The sequence below is a fragment of the Hakea prostrata genome, chromosome 4, assembly GCF_041222555.1.
Source record: "Hakea prostrata isolate BN-2017 chromosome 4, UWA_Hpros_2, whole genome shotgun sequence".
In the NCBI taxonomy this organism is placed as follows: Eukaryota; Viridiplantae; Streptophyta; class Magnoliopsida; order Proteales; family Proteaceae; genus Hakea; species Hakea prostrata.
This window is the reverse complement of record NC_142603.1, coordinates 11,771,802-11,788,848: the sequence shown is the minus strand read 5'-3', so window position 1 is coordinate 11,788,848 and position 17,047 is coordinate 11,771,802. Positions and strand designations below refer to the sequence as shown.

At 37.1% G+C, this 17,047-nt stretch overlaps 2 protein-coding genes across 3 annotated transcripts; both read right to left on the bottom strand.

Moving 5' to 3' along the window:
• Positions 1–339: 339 nt before the first annotated feature.
• Positions 340–3,473, bottom strand: LOC149017901 (thylakoidal processing peptidase 1, chloroplastic-like). The gene is made up of 6 exons (XM_089152231.1): positions 2,407–3,473; positions 2,236–2,304; positions 2,054–2,122; positions 1,853–1,939; positions 1,689–1,756; positions 340–1,578 (listed from the first exon to the last, which is right to left on the bottom strand). Exons 1-6 carry the CDS (start codon positions 3,148–3,150, stop codon positions 1,461–1,463), a joined length of 1,155 nt encoding a protein of 384 aa, XP_089008357.1. The 5' UTR covers positions 3,151–3,473; the 3' UTR covers positions 340–1,460.
• A 3,555-nt stretch (positions 3,474–7,028) lies between these two features.
• On the bottom strand, positions 7,029–14,522 carry LOC149017900 (hydroxyproline-rich glycoprotein family protein). 2 transcript variants are annotated; one of them, XM_089152225.1, is made up of 6 exons: positions 14,026–14,522; positions 13,738–13,852; positions 11,819–12,292; positions 8,553–9,066; positions 7,780–7,820; positions 7,029–7,617 (listed from the first exon to the last, which is right to left on the bottom strand). In XM_089152225.1, exons 1-6 carry the CDS (start codon positions 14,295–14,297, stop codon positions 7,576–7,578), a joined length of 1,458 nt encoding a protein of 485 aa, XP_089008351.1. In that variant the 5' UTR covers positions 14,298–14,522; the 3' UTR covers positions 7,029–7,575. The 2 variants fall into 2 exon arrangements, with proteins under 2 accessions (XP_089008351.1, XP_089008352.1); XM_089152226.1 differs by having other exon boundaries at positions 7,029–7,614.
• Positions 14,523–17,047: the final 2,525 nt, after the last annotated feature.

Below are 17,047 nucleotides of genomic sequence, written 5' to 3'. Positions count from 1 at the left end.
AAGAAACCAATAACAAGATAGGTAATGGTTATTAGGTACAGTAAGGCTAGTTATGATGACTTCCTACCAGTATCATGTGACGGAAACTTCATCGAATCAACTTGTAGACATGCATCTGATCATGAAATGTCTATGTAATTTTGCCCCCAAAAAAATCTATGTAACAAAGGAGTAGAGCCTTTAGGCTTCCCAAACCCACTCCAGGAGAAGTATAATACAGAAAGAGTTTACCGAGTATTATTGACATGAAAATAAATCTGCTGAACTATTGCTGAAGCTCAACCTCATAACTTCTGTATCTGTCTCCAATTCAAATTTATAAAGCAGTCCCTTTGACATAATTTCCTTTTGTGTTGATGTACCAAGGCAAAATATCAACATCTTTGGTGGGAGATGTCTACCATTTGTATGTGAAACATAGCCTCATGAACTGCAATCACCATCCAAAAAACCACATGCGTGTCTTTCTTTCTTACACAACATTTTAGTCTCTCTGTTGACTGACATGAACTTTCAACAGCCAAATATGAAATTTATTCAATATTTACTTTCTCTTTTGATTGTTATCGGAAGTTTCTCCTATAGTGTGGTTGACAAATCCCCACCCTGAGTTCGTAACAAATGGAAAAACTAGGTAGTGACATTCTCCGGATGTTCGAGCCATAAATGCAAATTTTGCCACATAAAGGAGCTTCTACACTGTATCATGCTGAAATACTAATACCAAAAAGTTTATCGGCCCAGAATTTCTTGTTTGGAATTAAAACAAAGATTCTGATTGAGACCAATAACAATAACATTCAGTGGGGGAGGGGAAGAAAAAGAGGACCAAGCCTCCGGTAAACATCACCATCAAGCATCTTTCGTAAAAACCCACTCGCACAGGATATATCAATCTTGGCGTCTTGAATGCCTCAGTGATGCTCTGAGCAGATCATGTAGCAGAGAAGCCTGCTCGTCATGATGCCACACCTGTAGTGCCAAGGCCCAAAATCACCAGATGGATTCCTTCCGCTCATATCTCTTAAAGCCATTCCACGGAAAGAACTAAGGTAAACAACAGAACAACAGAAGATGTTTGCACCAAAATTCACATTCGTAGCCGCCACGTGTAGAATCTTGAGGAAAGATCCTTGGCAATTATATAACTTCCCAAAGGGTATTACTTGATGAACGACCAACTTTCGATTGAATCGGAAGACCATTTTACTAATATTACTGATGGGGCGGTGCAGTTCAGTCATGAACTCCCTTCTGTTATGCCACCATGAAATGATGATGCCCCCAAATAACAAATGGAGAAAACACATATTGCTTTAAACAATCAGCAAAATCACAGAATCTGTTCAGCAGTCCAAAAGAATGGACTGGTCATTTTCAGATCGAAGTGATTGCAGACTCCTAAGCATCTGCATCACAGCAAAATCCTTCCACCACAATAGAAATAAAAGGCTCGTGACTCAAGAAACTGCCACGGCATTCTGTTCCACTGAAATTCTATAATTGTCGGATATGTTTGGAGGTGGCCAGTAGCGCAGCACATGTCTACCCAGAATGTTTTTGATAGGAAGAGGACCCCTGAAAATTAAAACGACAGTGCGAAGTCAGATCCTAAAGCAGACACACAATTGGAATGTCTTTTAGTCTAAAAAGACTACTCTTCAGCTGATTCATATCAACAAGCTTACCAATTATGTGAATCAAAGCTGTTGTTGCGGTTGTCACCCATCACAAACACATAACCTTTGGGAATGAGCTGCATAAACAGAAGACAGCCACTAGTTAGAAGAAAGATCAAAGTGAATGCCCAGAAGAGGAAACATCATTCATTCGTATAAGAAAGAAACAGTACCACTGGATCCATCTCATAAGCGAGCGGTTCTAATACAAAATCTTCGTCCTGGATGACACCATTGACCACCAATTTTCCATCACGGACCTGCCAGAGAAGGACGAGTGAGCATGCTACGCGATCATCATCAAGCATCAATTTGTGATCCGGAGTAGAAAAGAAGAAACCACCAAGTCAAAAATGCTGGTGGAGAAAGCTCACCTCAACTAAGTCTCCTTCTAAGGCTACAATTCTTTTGATGAACACATCGCCTGAACTGTAACCGATTTCCTGTCGAAAGGATCATTTAATATGTAATTTAGAATGGCTAATTCATACATATCAACAATCATAGTATTATCCAGTTAGTTCCTACAGTAAATCGTGACGATGTTCAAAAGTACCTGAAGGACAGGGGGAGCCTTGAAGATCACAATGTCTGCAATATCAGGTTTTCTGAAGACATACGAAACCTGCGATGTCAATAAAAGAAGGAAAACGATTAGCTTCATGAAAAAACTTACTAAAACTTTAGAAAGAGAGTCATAAATTGCAGGATTGAAACGCTTCATTACCTTCTCAGCTAAAATCCTGTCTCCGACATTGAGGGTTGGTAACATGGAGCGAGACGGAATTGATCTTGGTTCAGCTAAAGATGACCGAAAGAGAAATGAAACAGTCAAAGCTGTGAACATAGCCTTAGCATCCTCAGAACAAGAACTCATCAACCGAGAAACCCACGTGCCGCTTTCTACAGGATTTTTAATTATCTCTCTCGACATAGAGTTTATACTTATATTTCTCGAACATTGCTTAGAATCCACATTGTGATCATCGCAACAATGAGTTCCACCATTATCAATTTCATTGCTAGCAGAACCCTGAAAAAATTCATTGCAGGGTAACCATTTGGAACCCTGAAAAAAGGGGAAAAAATTATATCCACGCATAGACGAGGATGAAACACCAAATATTCCTGCATTGCAAGTCCCCGAAACGCAGGACGGCGACTTAATCATCGAAAGCAAGCAAAGAACCATAGAAGATCTGTAACTATCGTTTTGAGTTTCACCGGCAATCGAACTATACGAGAAAACCGAAGGCCTAGACCAACGTTTCGCCTTCGATCTCACGAAATCAGACTGGTATTTCCTCGAATCAGAAGGAACGGAATAAGCATCAGACTTCTGATTGGGAATGAATAGTGATCGTATACAGCAGTCGTGAAATAGCCGGCAATTTCCAGCCCTGTTTCCGGCCGATGAAAAGAGGTTTTGGGCGACGTAGCCGGAGTAACTAACAGTCATTCTGATCGCCATAATTGCAACCTTGAGCAATCTAAGAAGGATTAGGTAGAGGATAATTCTGCTGATCAAAGATCTAAACGATCGAAAGCCCGGAGCTAATGAAAAGCCATTACGACGGGAAAAATCGATGAATCGCAGACGAAATAATTGAATTGAACCATGGAAGCTCGCTAGTAAGAAGATCGGAAACGATCGCCCACAGTGAAAAACGATAATCTAAGAACTGAAATCAGAAAACCTAGAATTGGGAACGAAGAAGATTAAAAGAAAGCCTGGTTAGGGTTCCCAGATTCTCTCTGCGAGAGCCCCAGGGACAGAGCAGAAGGAACGAAAGCCCAAATCAGAAAGAAATGAAATGAAATGAAATGAAATGAAATCTTGAGGGTTATATTGGTTTTGTAGTAGACTGGCAGGTCTGATTTCCAATATACCATCGGTTCTACTATTATTTACAAAATAGCCATCAGTTTCCGTCCAAATTCTTCGGATATGTTGTAATGACCAAAATGCCTTGCAAAAGAAAAATATATTTTTTCTTTTCTTGTTTTTTTTTCCTTTTTCCATTGTTTATTTATTTTCTTAAAAGCCTAAAGTAACCAAAGTGTGTTTTTCTTTCAATTCATTAACAATTGACAAATTATAAAAACTGCAAATCCATAATATGGAGGAAGAAAAAGGGGGACACATACAAAAGTGATTAAAAAAATTTAAACATGATTGTTTTTTAGTTGAGGTTGAGATGGCTAAACAGCCATCAGGAGTCATCACTACTCTAAATTTGAATCATTGAGGCCTTGGTCGAACCTCGAGACCCTCAACAAGAAGAGAGCGAAAGGCATATATCAAAAAAATGAGACCTCATGTTGTATTTTTTTTCTTCTAAAGTTAAACATCTAATGTACGCCCTATTGTAGTTGCTAAGTCTTTTGGTATGTTTTGATGATGTTTTGACAATTCCACCAAATAATGGAGCTGGAGGTCTTATTTTGTATTGGAATCTAGAAATATGTACTGATGTATTGCAGATAAGTGATTTTTCATGTAGTATTTCATTTTCAATCAATGAAATGGATCAAAATGATGTCTACTCTTTGCATATACTCCTTTCTAGTAACCCATATGATTCTTAATCATGAGCAAATAATTAGTCACCTAAATATTGCCCTACACGCCTTTTGGCATGAACGGAAACACTAATGAAAATTATATTTATTATAAGTTGATTTAATAATATAAATATATAGCATTTTTCTTTTTATTTATCCAGCAAAATTTCTAAACTCTAGGTTTCTAATGGTATGTAGCGTCCTAGTTACAATATAATGTATGTCTAGAGACATAAACTACAAAAAAATGGGTTTTGAAACATTAAAAAATATGTTTTAAGATTTCTTTTATGGAATAAGTATTTTTGCGTCCTGAGAAGAAACATTTTTGAAGACGATATATTATTCATGCAAAAGGGTGATGTTGTCATTTCAGTCTTCAGACGCTGCCGCCTGCCGCCTGCCTTTGATTCCTTTTGATTGGAATGATTTGTTTGTTTGTTTGAGATTGACTTTGACCCACATGACCAGGTGGGGTTAACCCTAAATCCATGATGGATGAGGCTGGAAAGTTTTCCTCGTTCCAAGGATGTTTTTGTCAATAAATTTTGCCAACCTACACCATTATAAAAATGAGACAAATTTTAAGGTGTAAAGAATCTCCATGTCACTCAACCAATCACTGGCTTTGAAAATATATTATTTATAAGGAACGAAAGTAGCATATGGGCATCACGTATGCGAGTACATCATCAAGTGGATGAGATGGTCAAGATTTTCTAAGAGAAACGAAATAACGGTCAAAACGGATGGATAAATTTAACGGTTTAGATCAAATCCCATCAAGTATGAATAGAATTTAAAAATTGATTATTTTTCTTTGACTTAAATTATGGGTAAGGTCCGTAAGGACAGAGTATATTATGTACTTTATTGTAATTATCAAAGGAACTGGAAGAAGCGAAAAGGTAGGAGAGAGAGTGACATAACGGCATACGTCCATCAAAGGCTAGATGACGGATGTGCTCACTTCATCCCAATCATCTATCCTCTCATCGCAGGTATCTTATTTATTTGAAACTTTGAATCTTGGAAGGTGATGAAGGGGTTGATTGAATTAAATACTTAAAATTGATACTTTTTTGTTAAAAAAATGGATTACAATGTAATATAATGTAAAAACTGAAAGCGTGTGAAAATGAACCGTACCTTCATCTCCTCCACGTTCATTCATTTTATTTCCTCTTTACTGTTTGGTTGGTTGGTATGTTTTTGTGTCAATTTTCTATTTCCCTCTTCATGGAGCAATGAGGTTCTTCTCTCATGGGACTGTGGGCCTTGAAGTCAAAAGTCAAAGGCACGTTTTTAGTCAACGGCTATGTGTTTTTTTTTTTCAACCATGTGTTCCTTTTGTTTACACATGGAACTTTTTACCTCTCCATTTCTCGAAAGGGCACTAAGATGGATTCTTTTAACTTTTCATTCTCTACTTTTCTCTAGAGGGTGTTAAAGTGAGACTTAACTTCAATCCTATGCATTAATGATTTTTTCAAATTTTGAGTGTTGTTAGATCGAGATTTTAGACCATAAGGTGAACAAAGAGTGTCGGAGAAAAAAAAGTTTTTCAATTAGATATCAAATTTTGTGTTTGTTTTTGTTTACATCTAGGATGAGATATCGAGTAGTCCTTGATAATTTAAGGAAATTGTTTGCTTATGTGGCATAGTACTTTTCCTACCCTACCATGTCTTTTAAAAGTCGTATAATATTTTGTAGATTTTGTGGAGACAGGAACATAAAAAGAAACATTATTTTATTTATTCTAGCCCCACATTTTCAATTTTTCTTGTGTCTTTTCTATTTCCCACTTACCAGTTACCACCAGTAAGTACCACCTGTCGTATTTTTATCACCTCCAGTCCTGACACGCTCCTGTTTCATCTAGTTGACCGTTAAATAATGAACAAGTGTCTTATTCTAATCTTATGGTTGGAAATTTTCCAATCCTTAACCATTTCATCCCTAGAGAATCTTTTCTCCTCTCTCGATCTCTCTGCCTTCTCCCTCTTCAACTCCGGCAACCCACTTAATTGCCACTGGCATCTCATTGCACTTCTCCCTCTTCGACTCCGGCAGCACCAAGTTCACCTCACCACCAGGTCTGCAACAGAAAAGGAGAAGGAGAAACAAGTGGCCAAAATCTTCGTCTTCATCCAATATTTAACAAGGGAATCAAAAACAACGATGAAATGGTTAAGAATTGGAAAATTTTCAACCATAAGATTAGAATAAGACATGTGTTCATCATCTAACAGTCAACTTGATGAAATAGGAGCGTATCAGGATTGGAGGTGATAAAAATCCACCACCTACCTAAAAAGACCACACTTTTTTTGGGAGTAAAAAGTGATTTCATTTGGAGGGGCTCTAGCCAAACAACATCCCGACAACAAAGGTCAAGGATCCATATAGTGGAATTCGACCAAATCGTCCCACTTGCCAAGGATAATGCCTTCTAGGCTAAGAGTGTCCGCTACACTATTAGCAGCTCTAGAAATGGGGTCAATTACAAAAGACCACTGCAACTGCTATATAACAGGGCGGATGGTGGCAAAGGAAGAGAGACCCAGTGATAAGTATCGGTATCGGTTACGATTTCGATCTTGGTTTGCACCAGTCTGGATCATCCTATTCTGGTCGAGACTAGATGCTCATAGTAGATCGGTTTGGATTGGCCAGGTCCGAGATCACATGAATTGACCTATCAGAATTTCCTCCATCAACCCAAAATTCCCTTTTCGAAAGAATTCAAGAATCATTGATGAAATTAGCATTATTGACAGCCAGCAAATTTATTTGGAATTGGTACTGCTTAAAGACGCTTAGAAAGGCACAAGATTTTGTTCTCTCCCCATTTCGTGGTACATGACAGCATTACAATGTAGGAAGAGACAATGATGAAATTAGCAGTAAAGGAAACCAGAGGGTTTATCTTTACATTGCTAACGCTGAAAAACACTAGGAAAATCTCAAGATTTTGTTTTCTCAATAGTCTACTCAATTTCTAGGCTACAGATTTACATCAGCATGGTTCTCAACATCCCACTTCCAATCAGATATAAGGTTGGGAATACATGTGTTGATCCAAAGTGGCTGCAAACTTGATTTGAAAAGGAAAAAGAAAAAACTTTCCGGAGACAACACACAAGATTTTGAAGTGACAATCGCCTTGGAGTGATGAGATGCTTTTAAGATCAATAACAGCATCGACAATTGCCATAATATGTTCAATAATTTCTGGAGCATGGATGAGTTCTTCATCTGCCTCCATTTGTATAGCAGAGATTGATTCTTCAGCTATCTCTGGGTTTGATAACTCAATGATTTTTAGCTAGCGGCGCGCAGTTCGGGATTTGGGCCTTGTGGATCTCTGCTGATGGAGAGAAAGGATTTTCATATTAGCAGACATATAGGATCCTCTATCAGTGAGGGAAATTAAAGCATAGAGCAAAATTCCATGGATAGACTTTCTTTAGATGCAATTTGAAGCAACATAAGACAAATATGAAATTGTTTGAAAAAGAATGCTACTCACAGATGCGGCCCCAAAGCTTGCACCGGATCCAGTTGCAGGACCTGCTAGATGTAAAGAATAGCATTTAAGAAAGCAAAGATAGCATTTAAACAAGAACTGATAATGGAAGAAGAAAAGATAAAAGGAATACAAAGCACAAACCATGAATAATAAGATCATAATGTCGTGAATTTAGCTGGAAAATTGCATTATGTGGTCAAGAATTACAGACAACATGATCAATTAATCAATTCTCTCCTCCAGCAGCATTGGACAAAAGAGAAGAAGACTGGTACATAATGTAGACAAAAAGTACCCTACGTTTTCTCAGATAAAAAAATTTCAGTCGGGTGTTCCCTGTGAAGTAACTTGGTTCATTTGCATATAAACAAATAGTTGAGACCATGGAGCAACAATGCCACCAGTTTCTACAAAACACAAAATGAGCCTCTGAGTAACCTCTTTACACTGAAATTTGATAATAGATGGGCCCTCTGCATAAACCTAATTTAGATCATGTCAACAATTAGCTCAGAATCACTGAGCTATGAACCAGAATCTCCCAAAGCTTGGATGGTTTCAAGCAAAGCAGAATCTGGGGAATGTGTAAATGAAACAGGCTAAACCACAAATTTTTACTTTGTATAGCCTAGTATGGTTTCAGGGAATTTAAGTCTATAAACAACTCAATGGATAAGAGAGTCAAAGGAAAGATGACTCCCCACAAATGGTACACTTGAATCTAAAATGTATGTCCTACCCAAAAAAAAAAGAATCTAAAATGTATGGGGTACCTGAAGCAGCAGATGGCGTTGCAAAGGGGAAACTCGAACCAGGAGTGGCAAATGTAGAAGCACCAGTGCCAAAATATGGACTTGGTGTGGACCCAAACAATGATCCTGATGTAGACCCAAAAGCTGGTGTTTGGGGGGTGGCAGTGGAAGGTCCAAACAAGGATGATCCCGCCGCAGAAGCTATTGGAGTGGTGAACAGTGATGAAGATGTGGCAACTGATGGTGTAAGAGAGAAACCACCACCAGATGAAGCTGATGTGGTGGCAGCAGACAGCTGTGAGGCAGTTGATGCCCCAAGTGTTGCAGAACTAGCAAATAAACCAGCAACTTGAGTCGATGGCTGTGTAATAGCCGGTAAGTGCAATGTTGGGTGAACTCTCTTAGCAGCAGCTTCTTGTTTGGCTGTTTCTCGCCTGTCAGCCTCGAGAAATGGATCATTCCCATCACCACGGCGTCGCTGGTCAGCAAGGTAGGCCATTTTCATGGACTCGATGTATTGATGAAGGCTCTCCACCTACAAAATAATTAACACACATATTAGGAACAGTAACCAATTTGTTGGATAGCAAAACTTGTCAATAAACAAGAATACAACACACTAGAGAGCCACATCTTAATATCAGCCTATCAGATGGGAGTCATGGAGCAATGCGACAACAGCATTATTCCCCATGTGGGAAGCAAAGCAAACCACACATTTAATGTTGGACCCCAACTCTTCAGACTCATTCACTTACAAGCTCAGAACAATGAGAATTAAGGAAACAAAGAACAAAAATTTAGTGGGAGGGGGGAAATTAAAACTGATGGCAATCTTGATGAAGGAAAAGAAGCAACCGTTACAAACCTGAGCAAATTCATATGGTATACTTAGCAGAGACATGTATTATTCTACCCAACTTAGAAACCGAAATTCCAGATGACCAACTGGAACTCCACGCATCATGACTAATATAGATCCATAGTATCTCAACTAAGATTTTCAGCAGTAAATCAAAAAGATGATGCAACACATCAACCATGACTGAAACTCTGGTTTCTAGTCTCTTCTTGCATTTCCTTAGAATCACAAGGATTATGACAGACCCAACCAAGTGAATAAAATTCCAAATCTAAGAAGCAGAGGAAGTCTCATAATTTCACGACAACTAAATACAGTTCTTGATTATGTAACAGTAGCTGGGACAAAAACAAGTTTAAAATTAAGGCTGAATAGCAATTCTAGAATTAAAAATCAGGTGGAATACATAGAAACAAATGGTAGGAGAAACGGAATCTTATGTAAATTATAGAAATAAGAAGTTAAGAACATTATTGTGTAGTATCAAATGAAGTCTTCTTCTTCAACCTCCCGATGCTCACTGACCAAACCAAAAGGAGGTGGAGAATAACCAGTCTGGCTCAAGTGGAAATCTCACAATTTTAGCACCTAATTGGCCAGAAAACCTATCAGAAGATTTGACCCAAGGGACCATTGAAACCAGTCAATCGACAGCCAAATTTCCAGTTCCAAACTACAATTTAATTGCTGAACCCGAGGATGGTGGAAGTTGTAGAACCAGTATTGGTTCTAGTATGATTTCTCACAGCACAGTGGTCTACATCAGATAAAATATTAGAGATTAGGTTGTTCACTTGTTGGCAGCAATTCAGACCCTTGGTCTGAAACTTTTGGAAGAAAACCTCAGACAGAATTGAAACTTTTTCTTTGCTAGAATCGATAATAATGGAACCACCAAAATCGACATGATCAAGGAGGAGGAAAAGGGAAAAGGCTGTACTAGACACATACAAAAGAATGGACACTGGAGAACAAAAGAGACCCCATGCCAATAAACCTGAACCTAAAACTCAACAGCTGCAAAATTAGTTCCATAGGTCAAACCCTCAACAGCTTCAATAATTTCATAATAATATTGATGTGCATATGAAGCATATATAAAGAAATCAAAGAAACTCCTAATCTAAAAGTAGAAAAGGATAGATATCTAGGGCCCTTTGCAACAACACTCCGTGTCTGTGCTTTCTTGTTCCTAAGAACAAAAATGGAATGGATATTGTTAAACCTCTAATTAAACAGGTTTATACCCGTAAGAGAAGGACAGGCCCAAAGGCCTGAGATATGGGAAACACATAGGAAACAGTTTGGGAGAGTTGGGAAGGGGGCAAACAGTTACACAAGAGGATTCTGTTTAAGGGGTGGAAGGGGAGAGAAGGACAAATTGTGAAGTTGAGTGGAGTTGGGCCGCCAGGTTTCCTGTCAGAGAGGGAAGACTTGCCACCTGCAATTGTGAGTTCTATGACTTTCTTCGATCAATTTCCAGCATTCACAGTTAACTACAATCATTTACCCCAAAAAAAAAATTAACTACAATTGAAGTTTATAAATTTCCAAAATTTCCCTCCAATTCAAAGTTCGGCAGTGCCATTAACATTTGAACTTTGGGTTCCTATCAGATATGCTTTACTACCACTTTTCATTTTTTTCTGTTCCCAAAATGAATCCATTTGCTAGTAAAACACACACAAACACCAACTTCAATTAGGAACATCTCTGATCCAGAAACAGAAGGGAGAACTAGGTGAGGTGGGGAACTACCAGCATTACCACCAAGACCTCCAATGCAACTTAAAGTGATGACTGATGATCTAAATTAATGTGTCTATACATGTAAAATAAATTTAACAGGATATAACATTTTCTAATACAATAATGCTTATTATTGTTCGGAACAGCTATGATACGTGAAAGTGGTTTGAGGTAGCATGCCCAGTGATTGAAATCAAATTCAAGGAACTAAAACATTCAGGGGCAGGCACAAGATGACCTTAAGAGAGGGGAGATGAAAGACACGCATAGTTTAGGCAACTATACACAGCATTAGTTAACAATAATAATTGCATCAAGCAGTTAGATATGAACAGATGAGTATGTGATTAGATATAGTATAAACTCTATAATATAGTAGCAGTCATCTGATTACACTGATCCTAACAAGCTAAGCATCTTCTAAGAGGAGTATGTGATTAAGATCATAACCCCTAATGTTGCAAAACATATCCCAGATTTCTATGTATCGAGTTTATAGACAATCAAAAGGCTATCCTAACAATACAGTTGAATGACAATGATAAAGAGTGCTTTTGTTAAATATCAATAGATGTTGAGCCATAATATTTTTAATACATGAACAGATGAGTCAAACGACTTTCAGTACTTCACCCACCTGCAAGGTAACATAGAACTTCTGAGTAAAGGAGGTTACCTTGGCAGCCACATGAACGAAGAAATCATGCACATTGGACAAAACTTTAGGTAGAGACTGCAATAAAGATGAGTCTGTGCCTGAAGGATTCCCACCAGCATCCGAAAGAAGCAGCTGTTCTAACTCTTCAATCCACTGACGGCACTCACCAACATACTTCTCAAATCTGGCAACAGTATCCTGAAAAAATGCAGATGGCCTTCTTGGAAGCCCGCTGTAGAAATCTAGAATTGGTACAACAGAGGAAGACATCGGTTGACTGGCAGAATTTGGAGCTGCTGATGCTCCTGGAGCTTGAGCTGGGCCATTAGTAATTGAAGCAACCCCAACATTTGGGTGAAGGAACCTAGGCCTGAGCATCATAAATGAACGAACTGCAAACTCAGCATTTCTAATTGTGCCTTTTACAACAGCCATCAGCTCATGAAGAAGAGCTTTCTCCCGTTCCATTGCTGTGCTTATTCCCCCAAGTTCCTATAAGATAATTTTTCCATTCAGTATCTTTCAATAAGTAATAATTTGACATGTAAAAAGCCTGTCAACCTACCCCCTCACAACCACTGAATGAAATAGTACCAATCCAAAACCATACAAACAAAGTACTGCTCTCATTAGTCAAGAATTCAGACACAGCTAAGAACAATAAATCTAATTTGACCAGTCATAGTGTGAGGTGACCAGTTGAATGACAATTGATAATTAGTGCCATAGTGGTTTTAATCCAAAGCTGTGGATGGAGAACAAACCAGATCTCCTGATATCGGATTCTGATCTTATTCAGATTATCCAACTTGCTGTCCAAAAAACACCAACTGATGCAAATTAAACAACACTTGACCCTTCAGTCATCCTTTGAGCCAAAGAGAAAGCAACAAAAATAATTTTTTATTTAGTTAGTTATACCTGTAGCTGTCTCCAGGAAACATAGGGGAAAACAGAATGTTTGAGAATGGTAGGTCATCAAATTGGTGATTATTGTGCTTTTATTAAATAGGGTTACACTGCTATTGGCTGCATTTTATAACATATATGTGGGGGTTATGTCAGCCAAACAAAGCAGATACACTGAATAAACTAGTAACCCTGAAAGCAAATATTTATCTCATAAATTTCCTGGTGCATAGAGAAGTATTAATGCCTCCAACAAACAGAGAATTCAACCTATTTGTGCCAACTTTGTGGAATATACTCTTCTTTCCTGGATATTATCCAATTGCTAGGAGTTTGTTTGGAGGAAGTGGTCCAGATTCTGGTTTCCTTGATGTTATCCCAGCTTTGGTGAAACCACCAATACCTCAATAGTTCCTATTGTCTTTACAATATAGCACTATATTATTTCATAAGTGAAAGAAATTAATTTTAAAGGAACTCGTAAAACATTAATAAAATAACTGCAACTAATGCATTACATCAGTAATCCTGTAAAATCAGGTCACTTTACATGAATCATAAGCTACCAAATACTTGTAAACTAACCATTTATATGCATCTTTATATTCTAGTTCACAAGACACTAACCATGGAAACGAAAAATAAAAACCCACATGAGTTTATTTAGAGTTTCAAGACTTCACTGAAGCTCTGATTTCAGATTAGTCAACTAATCATTAAAAAAAGGGATGACAAGAATATAGCAGTACAGAGGAGAACAAATTGATAGGAATACTCACATTTTTCAGAGAATCATTCTAATCGAAGCCTTAACTACTTGGGCGATTTCTTCATTAAAACAAAACTGCTAAATTTCCTCTCTCCCTCGAGTCAGTATTCACTAAACTGAAACATGTCTTTTAACTCTTTAACTTCCACCAAACCAAAAAATCCTATCAAATACCCAAGTCTCCAACCAAACCAAATTGAAAGCCAACAAAGAAGAAAATAAACATAATGAATATCAATTGCCAAGGGAAGGGACAAACCACTAATATATGACTGGAATCAACCTCAAATCCGTCACTGGATATCGAAGAGTCATATAGGCGGTTACACTGATCTAGCCTCTGGCTTTCATCTCTGTACTCCAATATCTTCTCCCTGCAAATTCCATCAATTAAGGATAATTTCGAGCAAAATTGGCACATTCAAAGCAAATCCCTAGAACGAAACTAAGCTACTGCCTAATTGTAATCGTATCCAAATAATAAAAAATAAAAAAATCCGTAAAATAACCTCCAAACCTAAAACCAGAGGAAGTGAAGCGTACATACTCGATCTGAAGGAGAACTTTCTGAGAGTCGAGATGAAGATCGGCCCATTTCGTACCATAGGTTGCCGGAGCTTTATCATTGGTGAAGAGATAGAATTGCTGTTGTTGTACCTGTTGTTGCTGTTGCTGCTGTTGCTGTAGCTGCTGCTGCTGCTGCTGCTGTTGTTGAAGAAATGGGCTACCTAGTTGAAGCTGCTGCTGCTGCTGAGGTTGGGGTTGGAATAACGATTGAGAAGGTTGTTGCTGAGGTGGGGAGAAGAGGAACGAAGACATTTTCGCTAGTCTGCTTCCTCACTGATTTCTCTCCCAACTCTTTTCCGGCATCGCAGAACCAATCCAAGCTAGGAAAATAAACACATTCCTTCCAACCATTGGGCCTGGGGAAAACGGAAATTTTGAAAAGCCCTCCCTTGAACCCTAAAAATTAAATGGGTGGGAAAACACTTGCACGGATCAGTTTCGCACATAAAGAATCACTTTTACGGTCTCAAATCATAATGTTGATCCAATCCTACTCTGTGACAATGGTTTAGAAAATAAATAAAATTTTACGTCCCATTTTACTCCAACGCAAAAAATGTGCAGGACCGTGAGAGAAAGGGGAATGTCAATTTAACGATTGAGATCGAATTCTCAACCAAAATCTCAGATCTGACAGTTCAAATTTTCCTAAGACGGTCCTACACATAATGTGGATCTCTATAAGGGTATCAATTCGGTAAGATACCAAATTTCAAACCTTCATAATCATATTGTACCAAATTTATACAGTATAGTATAAAAATAGTATTTTAAAAAACGTTCTGATATAAAAATAGTACGGTATAATTTCAGTATAAAAAAAAAATCATTTTTCTTATATTCTTCACTTACAAGTTACAACATAAGAGTTTTATAGTATTGGCTTGTGAAATGTGACATTTTAGTTAATATTTTAACTAATTATAAAAATAAATTTTAAATATTTTAATTGTCCATAATTACGATATATGAAGAAAAAATAACAGTATACTTATATTCTTAATACATTATACTTTCAATTTAAGCTTTATTAATTTAAATTTTATTTATTTTTTCTTTTAACAGTTGGGCCCAACTCAGGTGTAATGTTAAGATGCATTGAACCTTAAATTGGGCCCCACCTAAGAATAATGTCAAGATGGACTAAGCCTTAAATTGGACCTAAACCAATCTAGATATAATGGTGTCAAATTCAATACGGTAATTCGGTATACGATACGGTTTTGAAATACGTATTGATCGACAGTATACTACCTAAAATCAAAACCGCACCATACCGAATTTCGAAAAACAGTTTTAGAACAGACTGTACTACATGTGATGACTATGCTGTTTAAAAGGCAAAATAAAACGGTATTGGTATACAATTAACACCCATAAGTCTCTATTAATCTATAAATTATATTTGGGTCTCCATCCTCTAAAATATATTCAAATTAAATTCATAATATAAAGTCTAAATTAAGTATTAAAATGACTCAAATGCCCTGAATTTAATCCTGCCATCAAAGTTGAACCCTAAATCTATTACAACTATTCCCAATTATATCTTTCTTTCAAAAAACAACAGGGGGATTTGTCCTTATCACCCCTCGGGCCCTTCTCATGGGTCGTCTATAAAATTTGGGGGTAAAAAAACTTAAATCACCACCTTATCCCCCACCACGGTTAAAGTCGCCAGATTAGTACGAGGGTTTAATTATAAATTTCAATAGTATTGATAAGTTTTTTTTTTGAGGTTTGTCCAAGCTCAGAGAGAGCTTTGTTGTCTACAAGGGTAACTATTTCCATATTTTCCGTTGAAGATATTATTGCATTTCTCTCTACCTTAACAGTACCCTTTAAGAGGGTATTTTATTTTTTGTACTGAAGCATATTTTTTAATAGATATATTAGGAAGTTGAGGATGGAGATATTACATATGTCGGCACGGGTTGAACCTATAACCTCTCTACTAAGAAGTCAAGTTCTTAACCATTCTACTACCCCTCTATTGGCCTTAGAACAATAGAATATTAGTTTAAGGTGAAATACAAACCCTAGTTTATGAGCTATGTTAAAATCCAATGGCTGATACTAGAGCTATATACTAAAATATATTTTTGAGCCCCAAAATAATTTCTCTCCCCTTTTCCTATCCATTCACCTTATCTTTTAAAATAACATTAATGATAATCAATACAGGGTTAGTTGAGTGGTAAGATCCATACTTTTCAATGGAGAAGTCGTCGAAAAAAAGAAAAAAAAATCATCAATGGTATAATTTATCTTATAAATAATATTTATTGTAGATGTTACTCAAAAAAGATAATACCAAAATATGTAATTTTCAACTACAATCCACATTCCCATATAATTTATTTAATATTTATAAATAATATTGATTGTGGATAATTATCTTCAAATACATAATATCAAAATATATAACTTTAAACAAAAAATTTCAACAAGAATCAAACTCAAGACCTCTTTACTAAGAAGTGTTAGTTTCACCACTAGAACAGCTGTGCGTTGACACATCTTCCATTAATTGAAACAAAAAAAACAACCTTTTATCTTACACGGCTATTTACCAAAAAAAAAAGAGTAAGATTTCCTATTGGGCTATTTACGAAAAAAACGTTTCCTATTGGGCCAAGTTTTACCATGTGGGCTTCAGCCTTTGGGCCCTACTGGGCTTTATTGTACTTTTTTTTTTTCATGCAGGGCTTTCTTGTACTTTTTATTGGATTCGAAGTTGGATTTAAAGTGTTTGGCTTTTTGCGGGAAAAGAATAATAAGTTTTGGTTTGGTCATTGGTGAGTGTCTCACGCTGACATTGTAGATGGGTCCACCATTTTATATACTCCCTTGATTAATACCCATTTCAATAACAGTAATGATTTGCACGAGATACTCGATTTATACTGTAGTCCCATCACACTAGATAATATCATTTATTTTGTTTATGGCAGACCAACGTTGCATAAGTGCGATTCTACAGTCGGGTTTGTGAATTGTGA

What these genes read in the sequence shown, in the direction of transcription:
- LOC149017901 (XM_089152231.1), bottom strand. Translation starts at nt 3,150, where the DNA reads ATGGCGATCAGAATGACTGTTAGTTACTCCGGCTACGTCGCCCAAAAC. An exon ending in ACAGGATTTTAGCTGAGAAG is followed by an intron (nt 2,305 to 2,406) that starts GTAATGAAGCGT and finishes TTGACATCGCAG; the next exon opens with GTTTCGTATGTCTTCAGAAA. An exon ending in AGCTTTGATTCACATAATTG is followed by an intron (nt 1,579 to 1,688) that starts GTAAGCTTGTTG and finishes TTTAATTTTCAG; the next exon opens with GGGTCCTCTTCCTATCAAAA.
- LOC149017900 (XM_089152225.1), bottom strand. Translation starts at nt 14,297, where the DNA reads ATGTCTTCGTTCCTCTTCTCCCCACCTCAGCAACAACCTTCTCAATCG. An exon ending in AAAGTTCTCCTTCAGATCGA is followed by an intron (nt 13,853 to 14,025) that starts GTATGTACGCTT and finishes TGGAATTTGCAG; the next exon opens with GGAGAAGATATTGGAGTACA. An exon ending in CAAGCTTTGGGGCCGCATCT is followed by an intron (nt 7,618 to 7,779) that starts GTGAGTAGCATT and finishes TCTCTCCATCAG; the next exon opens with CAGAGATCCACAAGGCCCAA.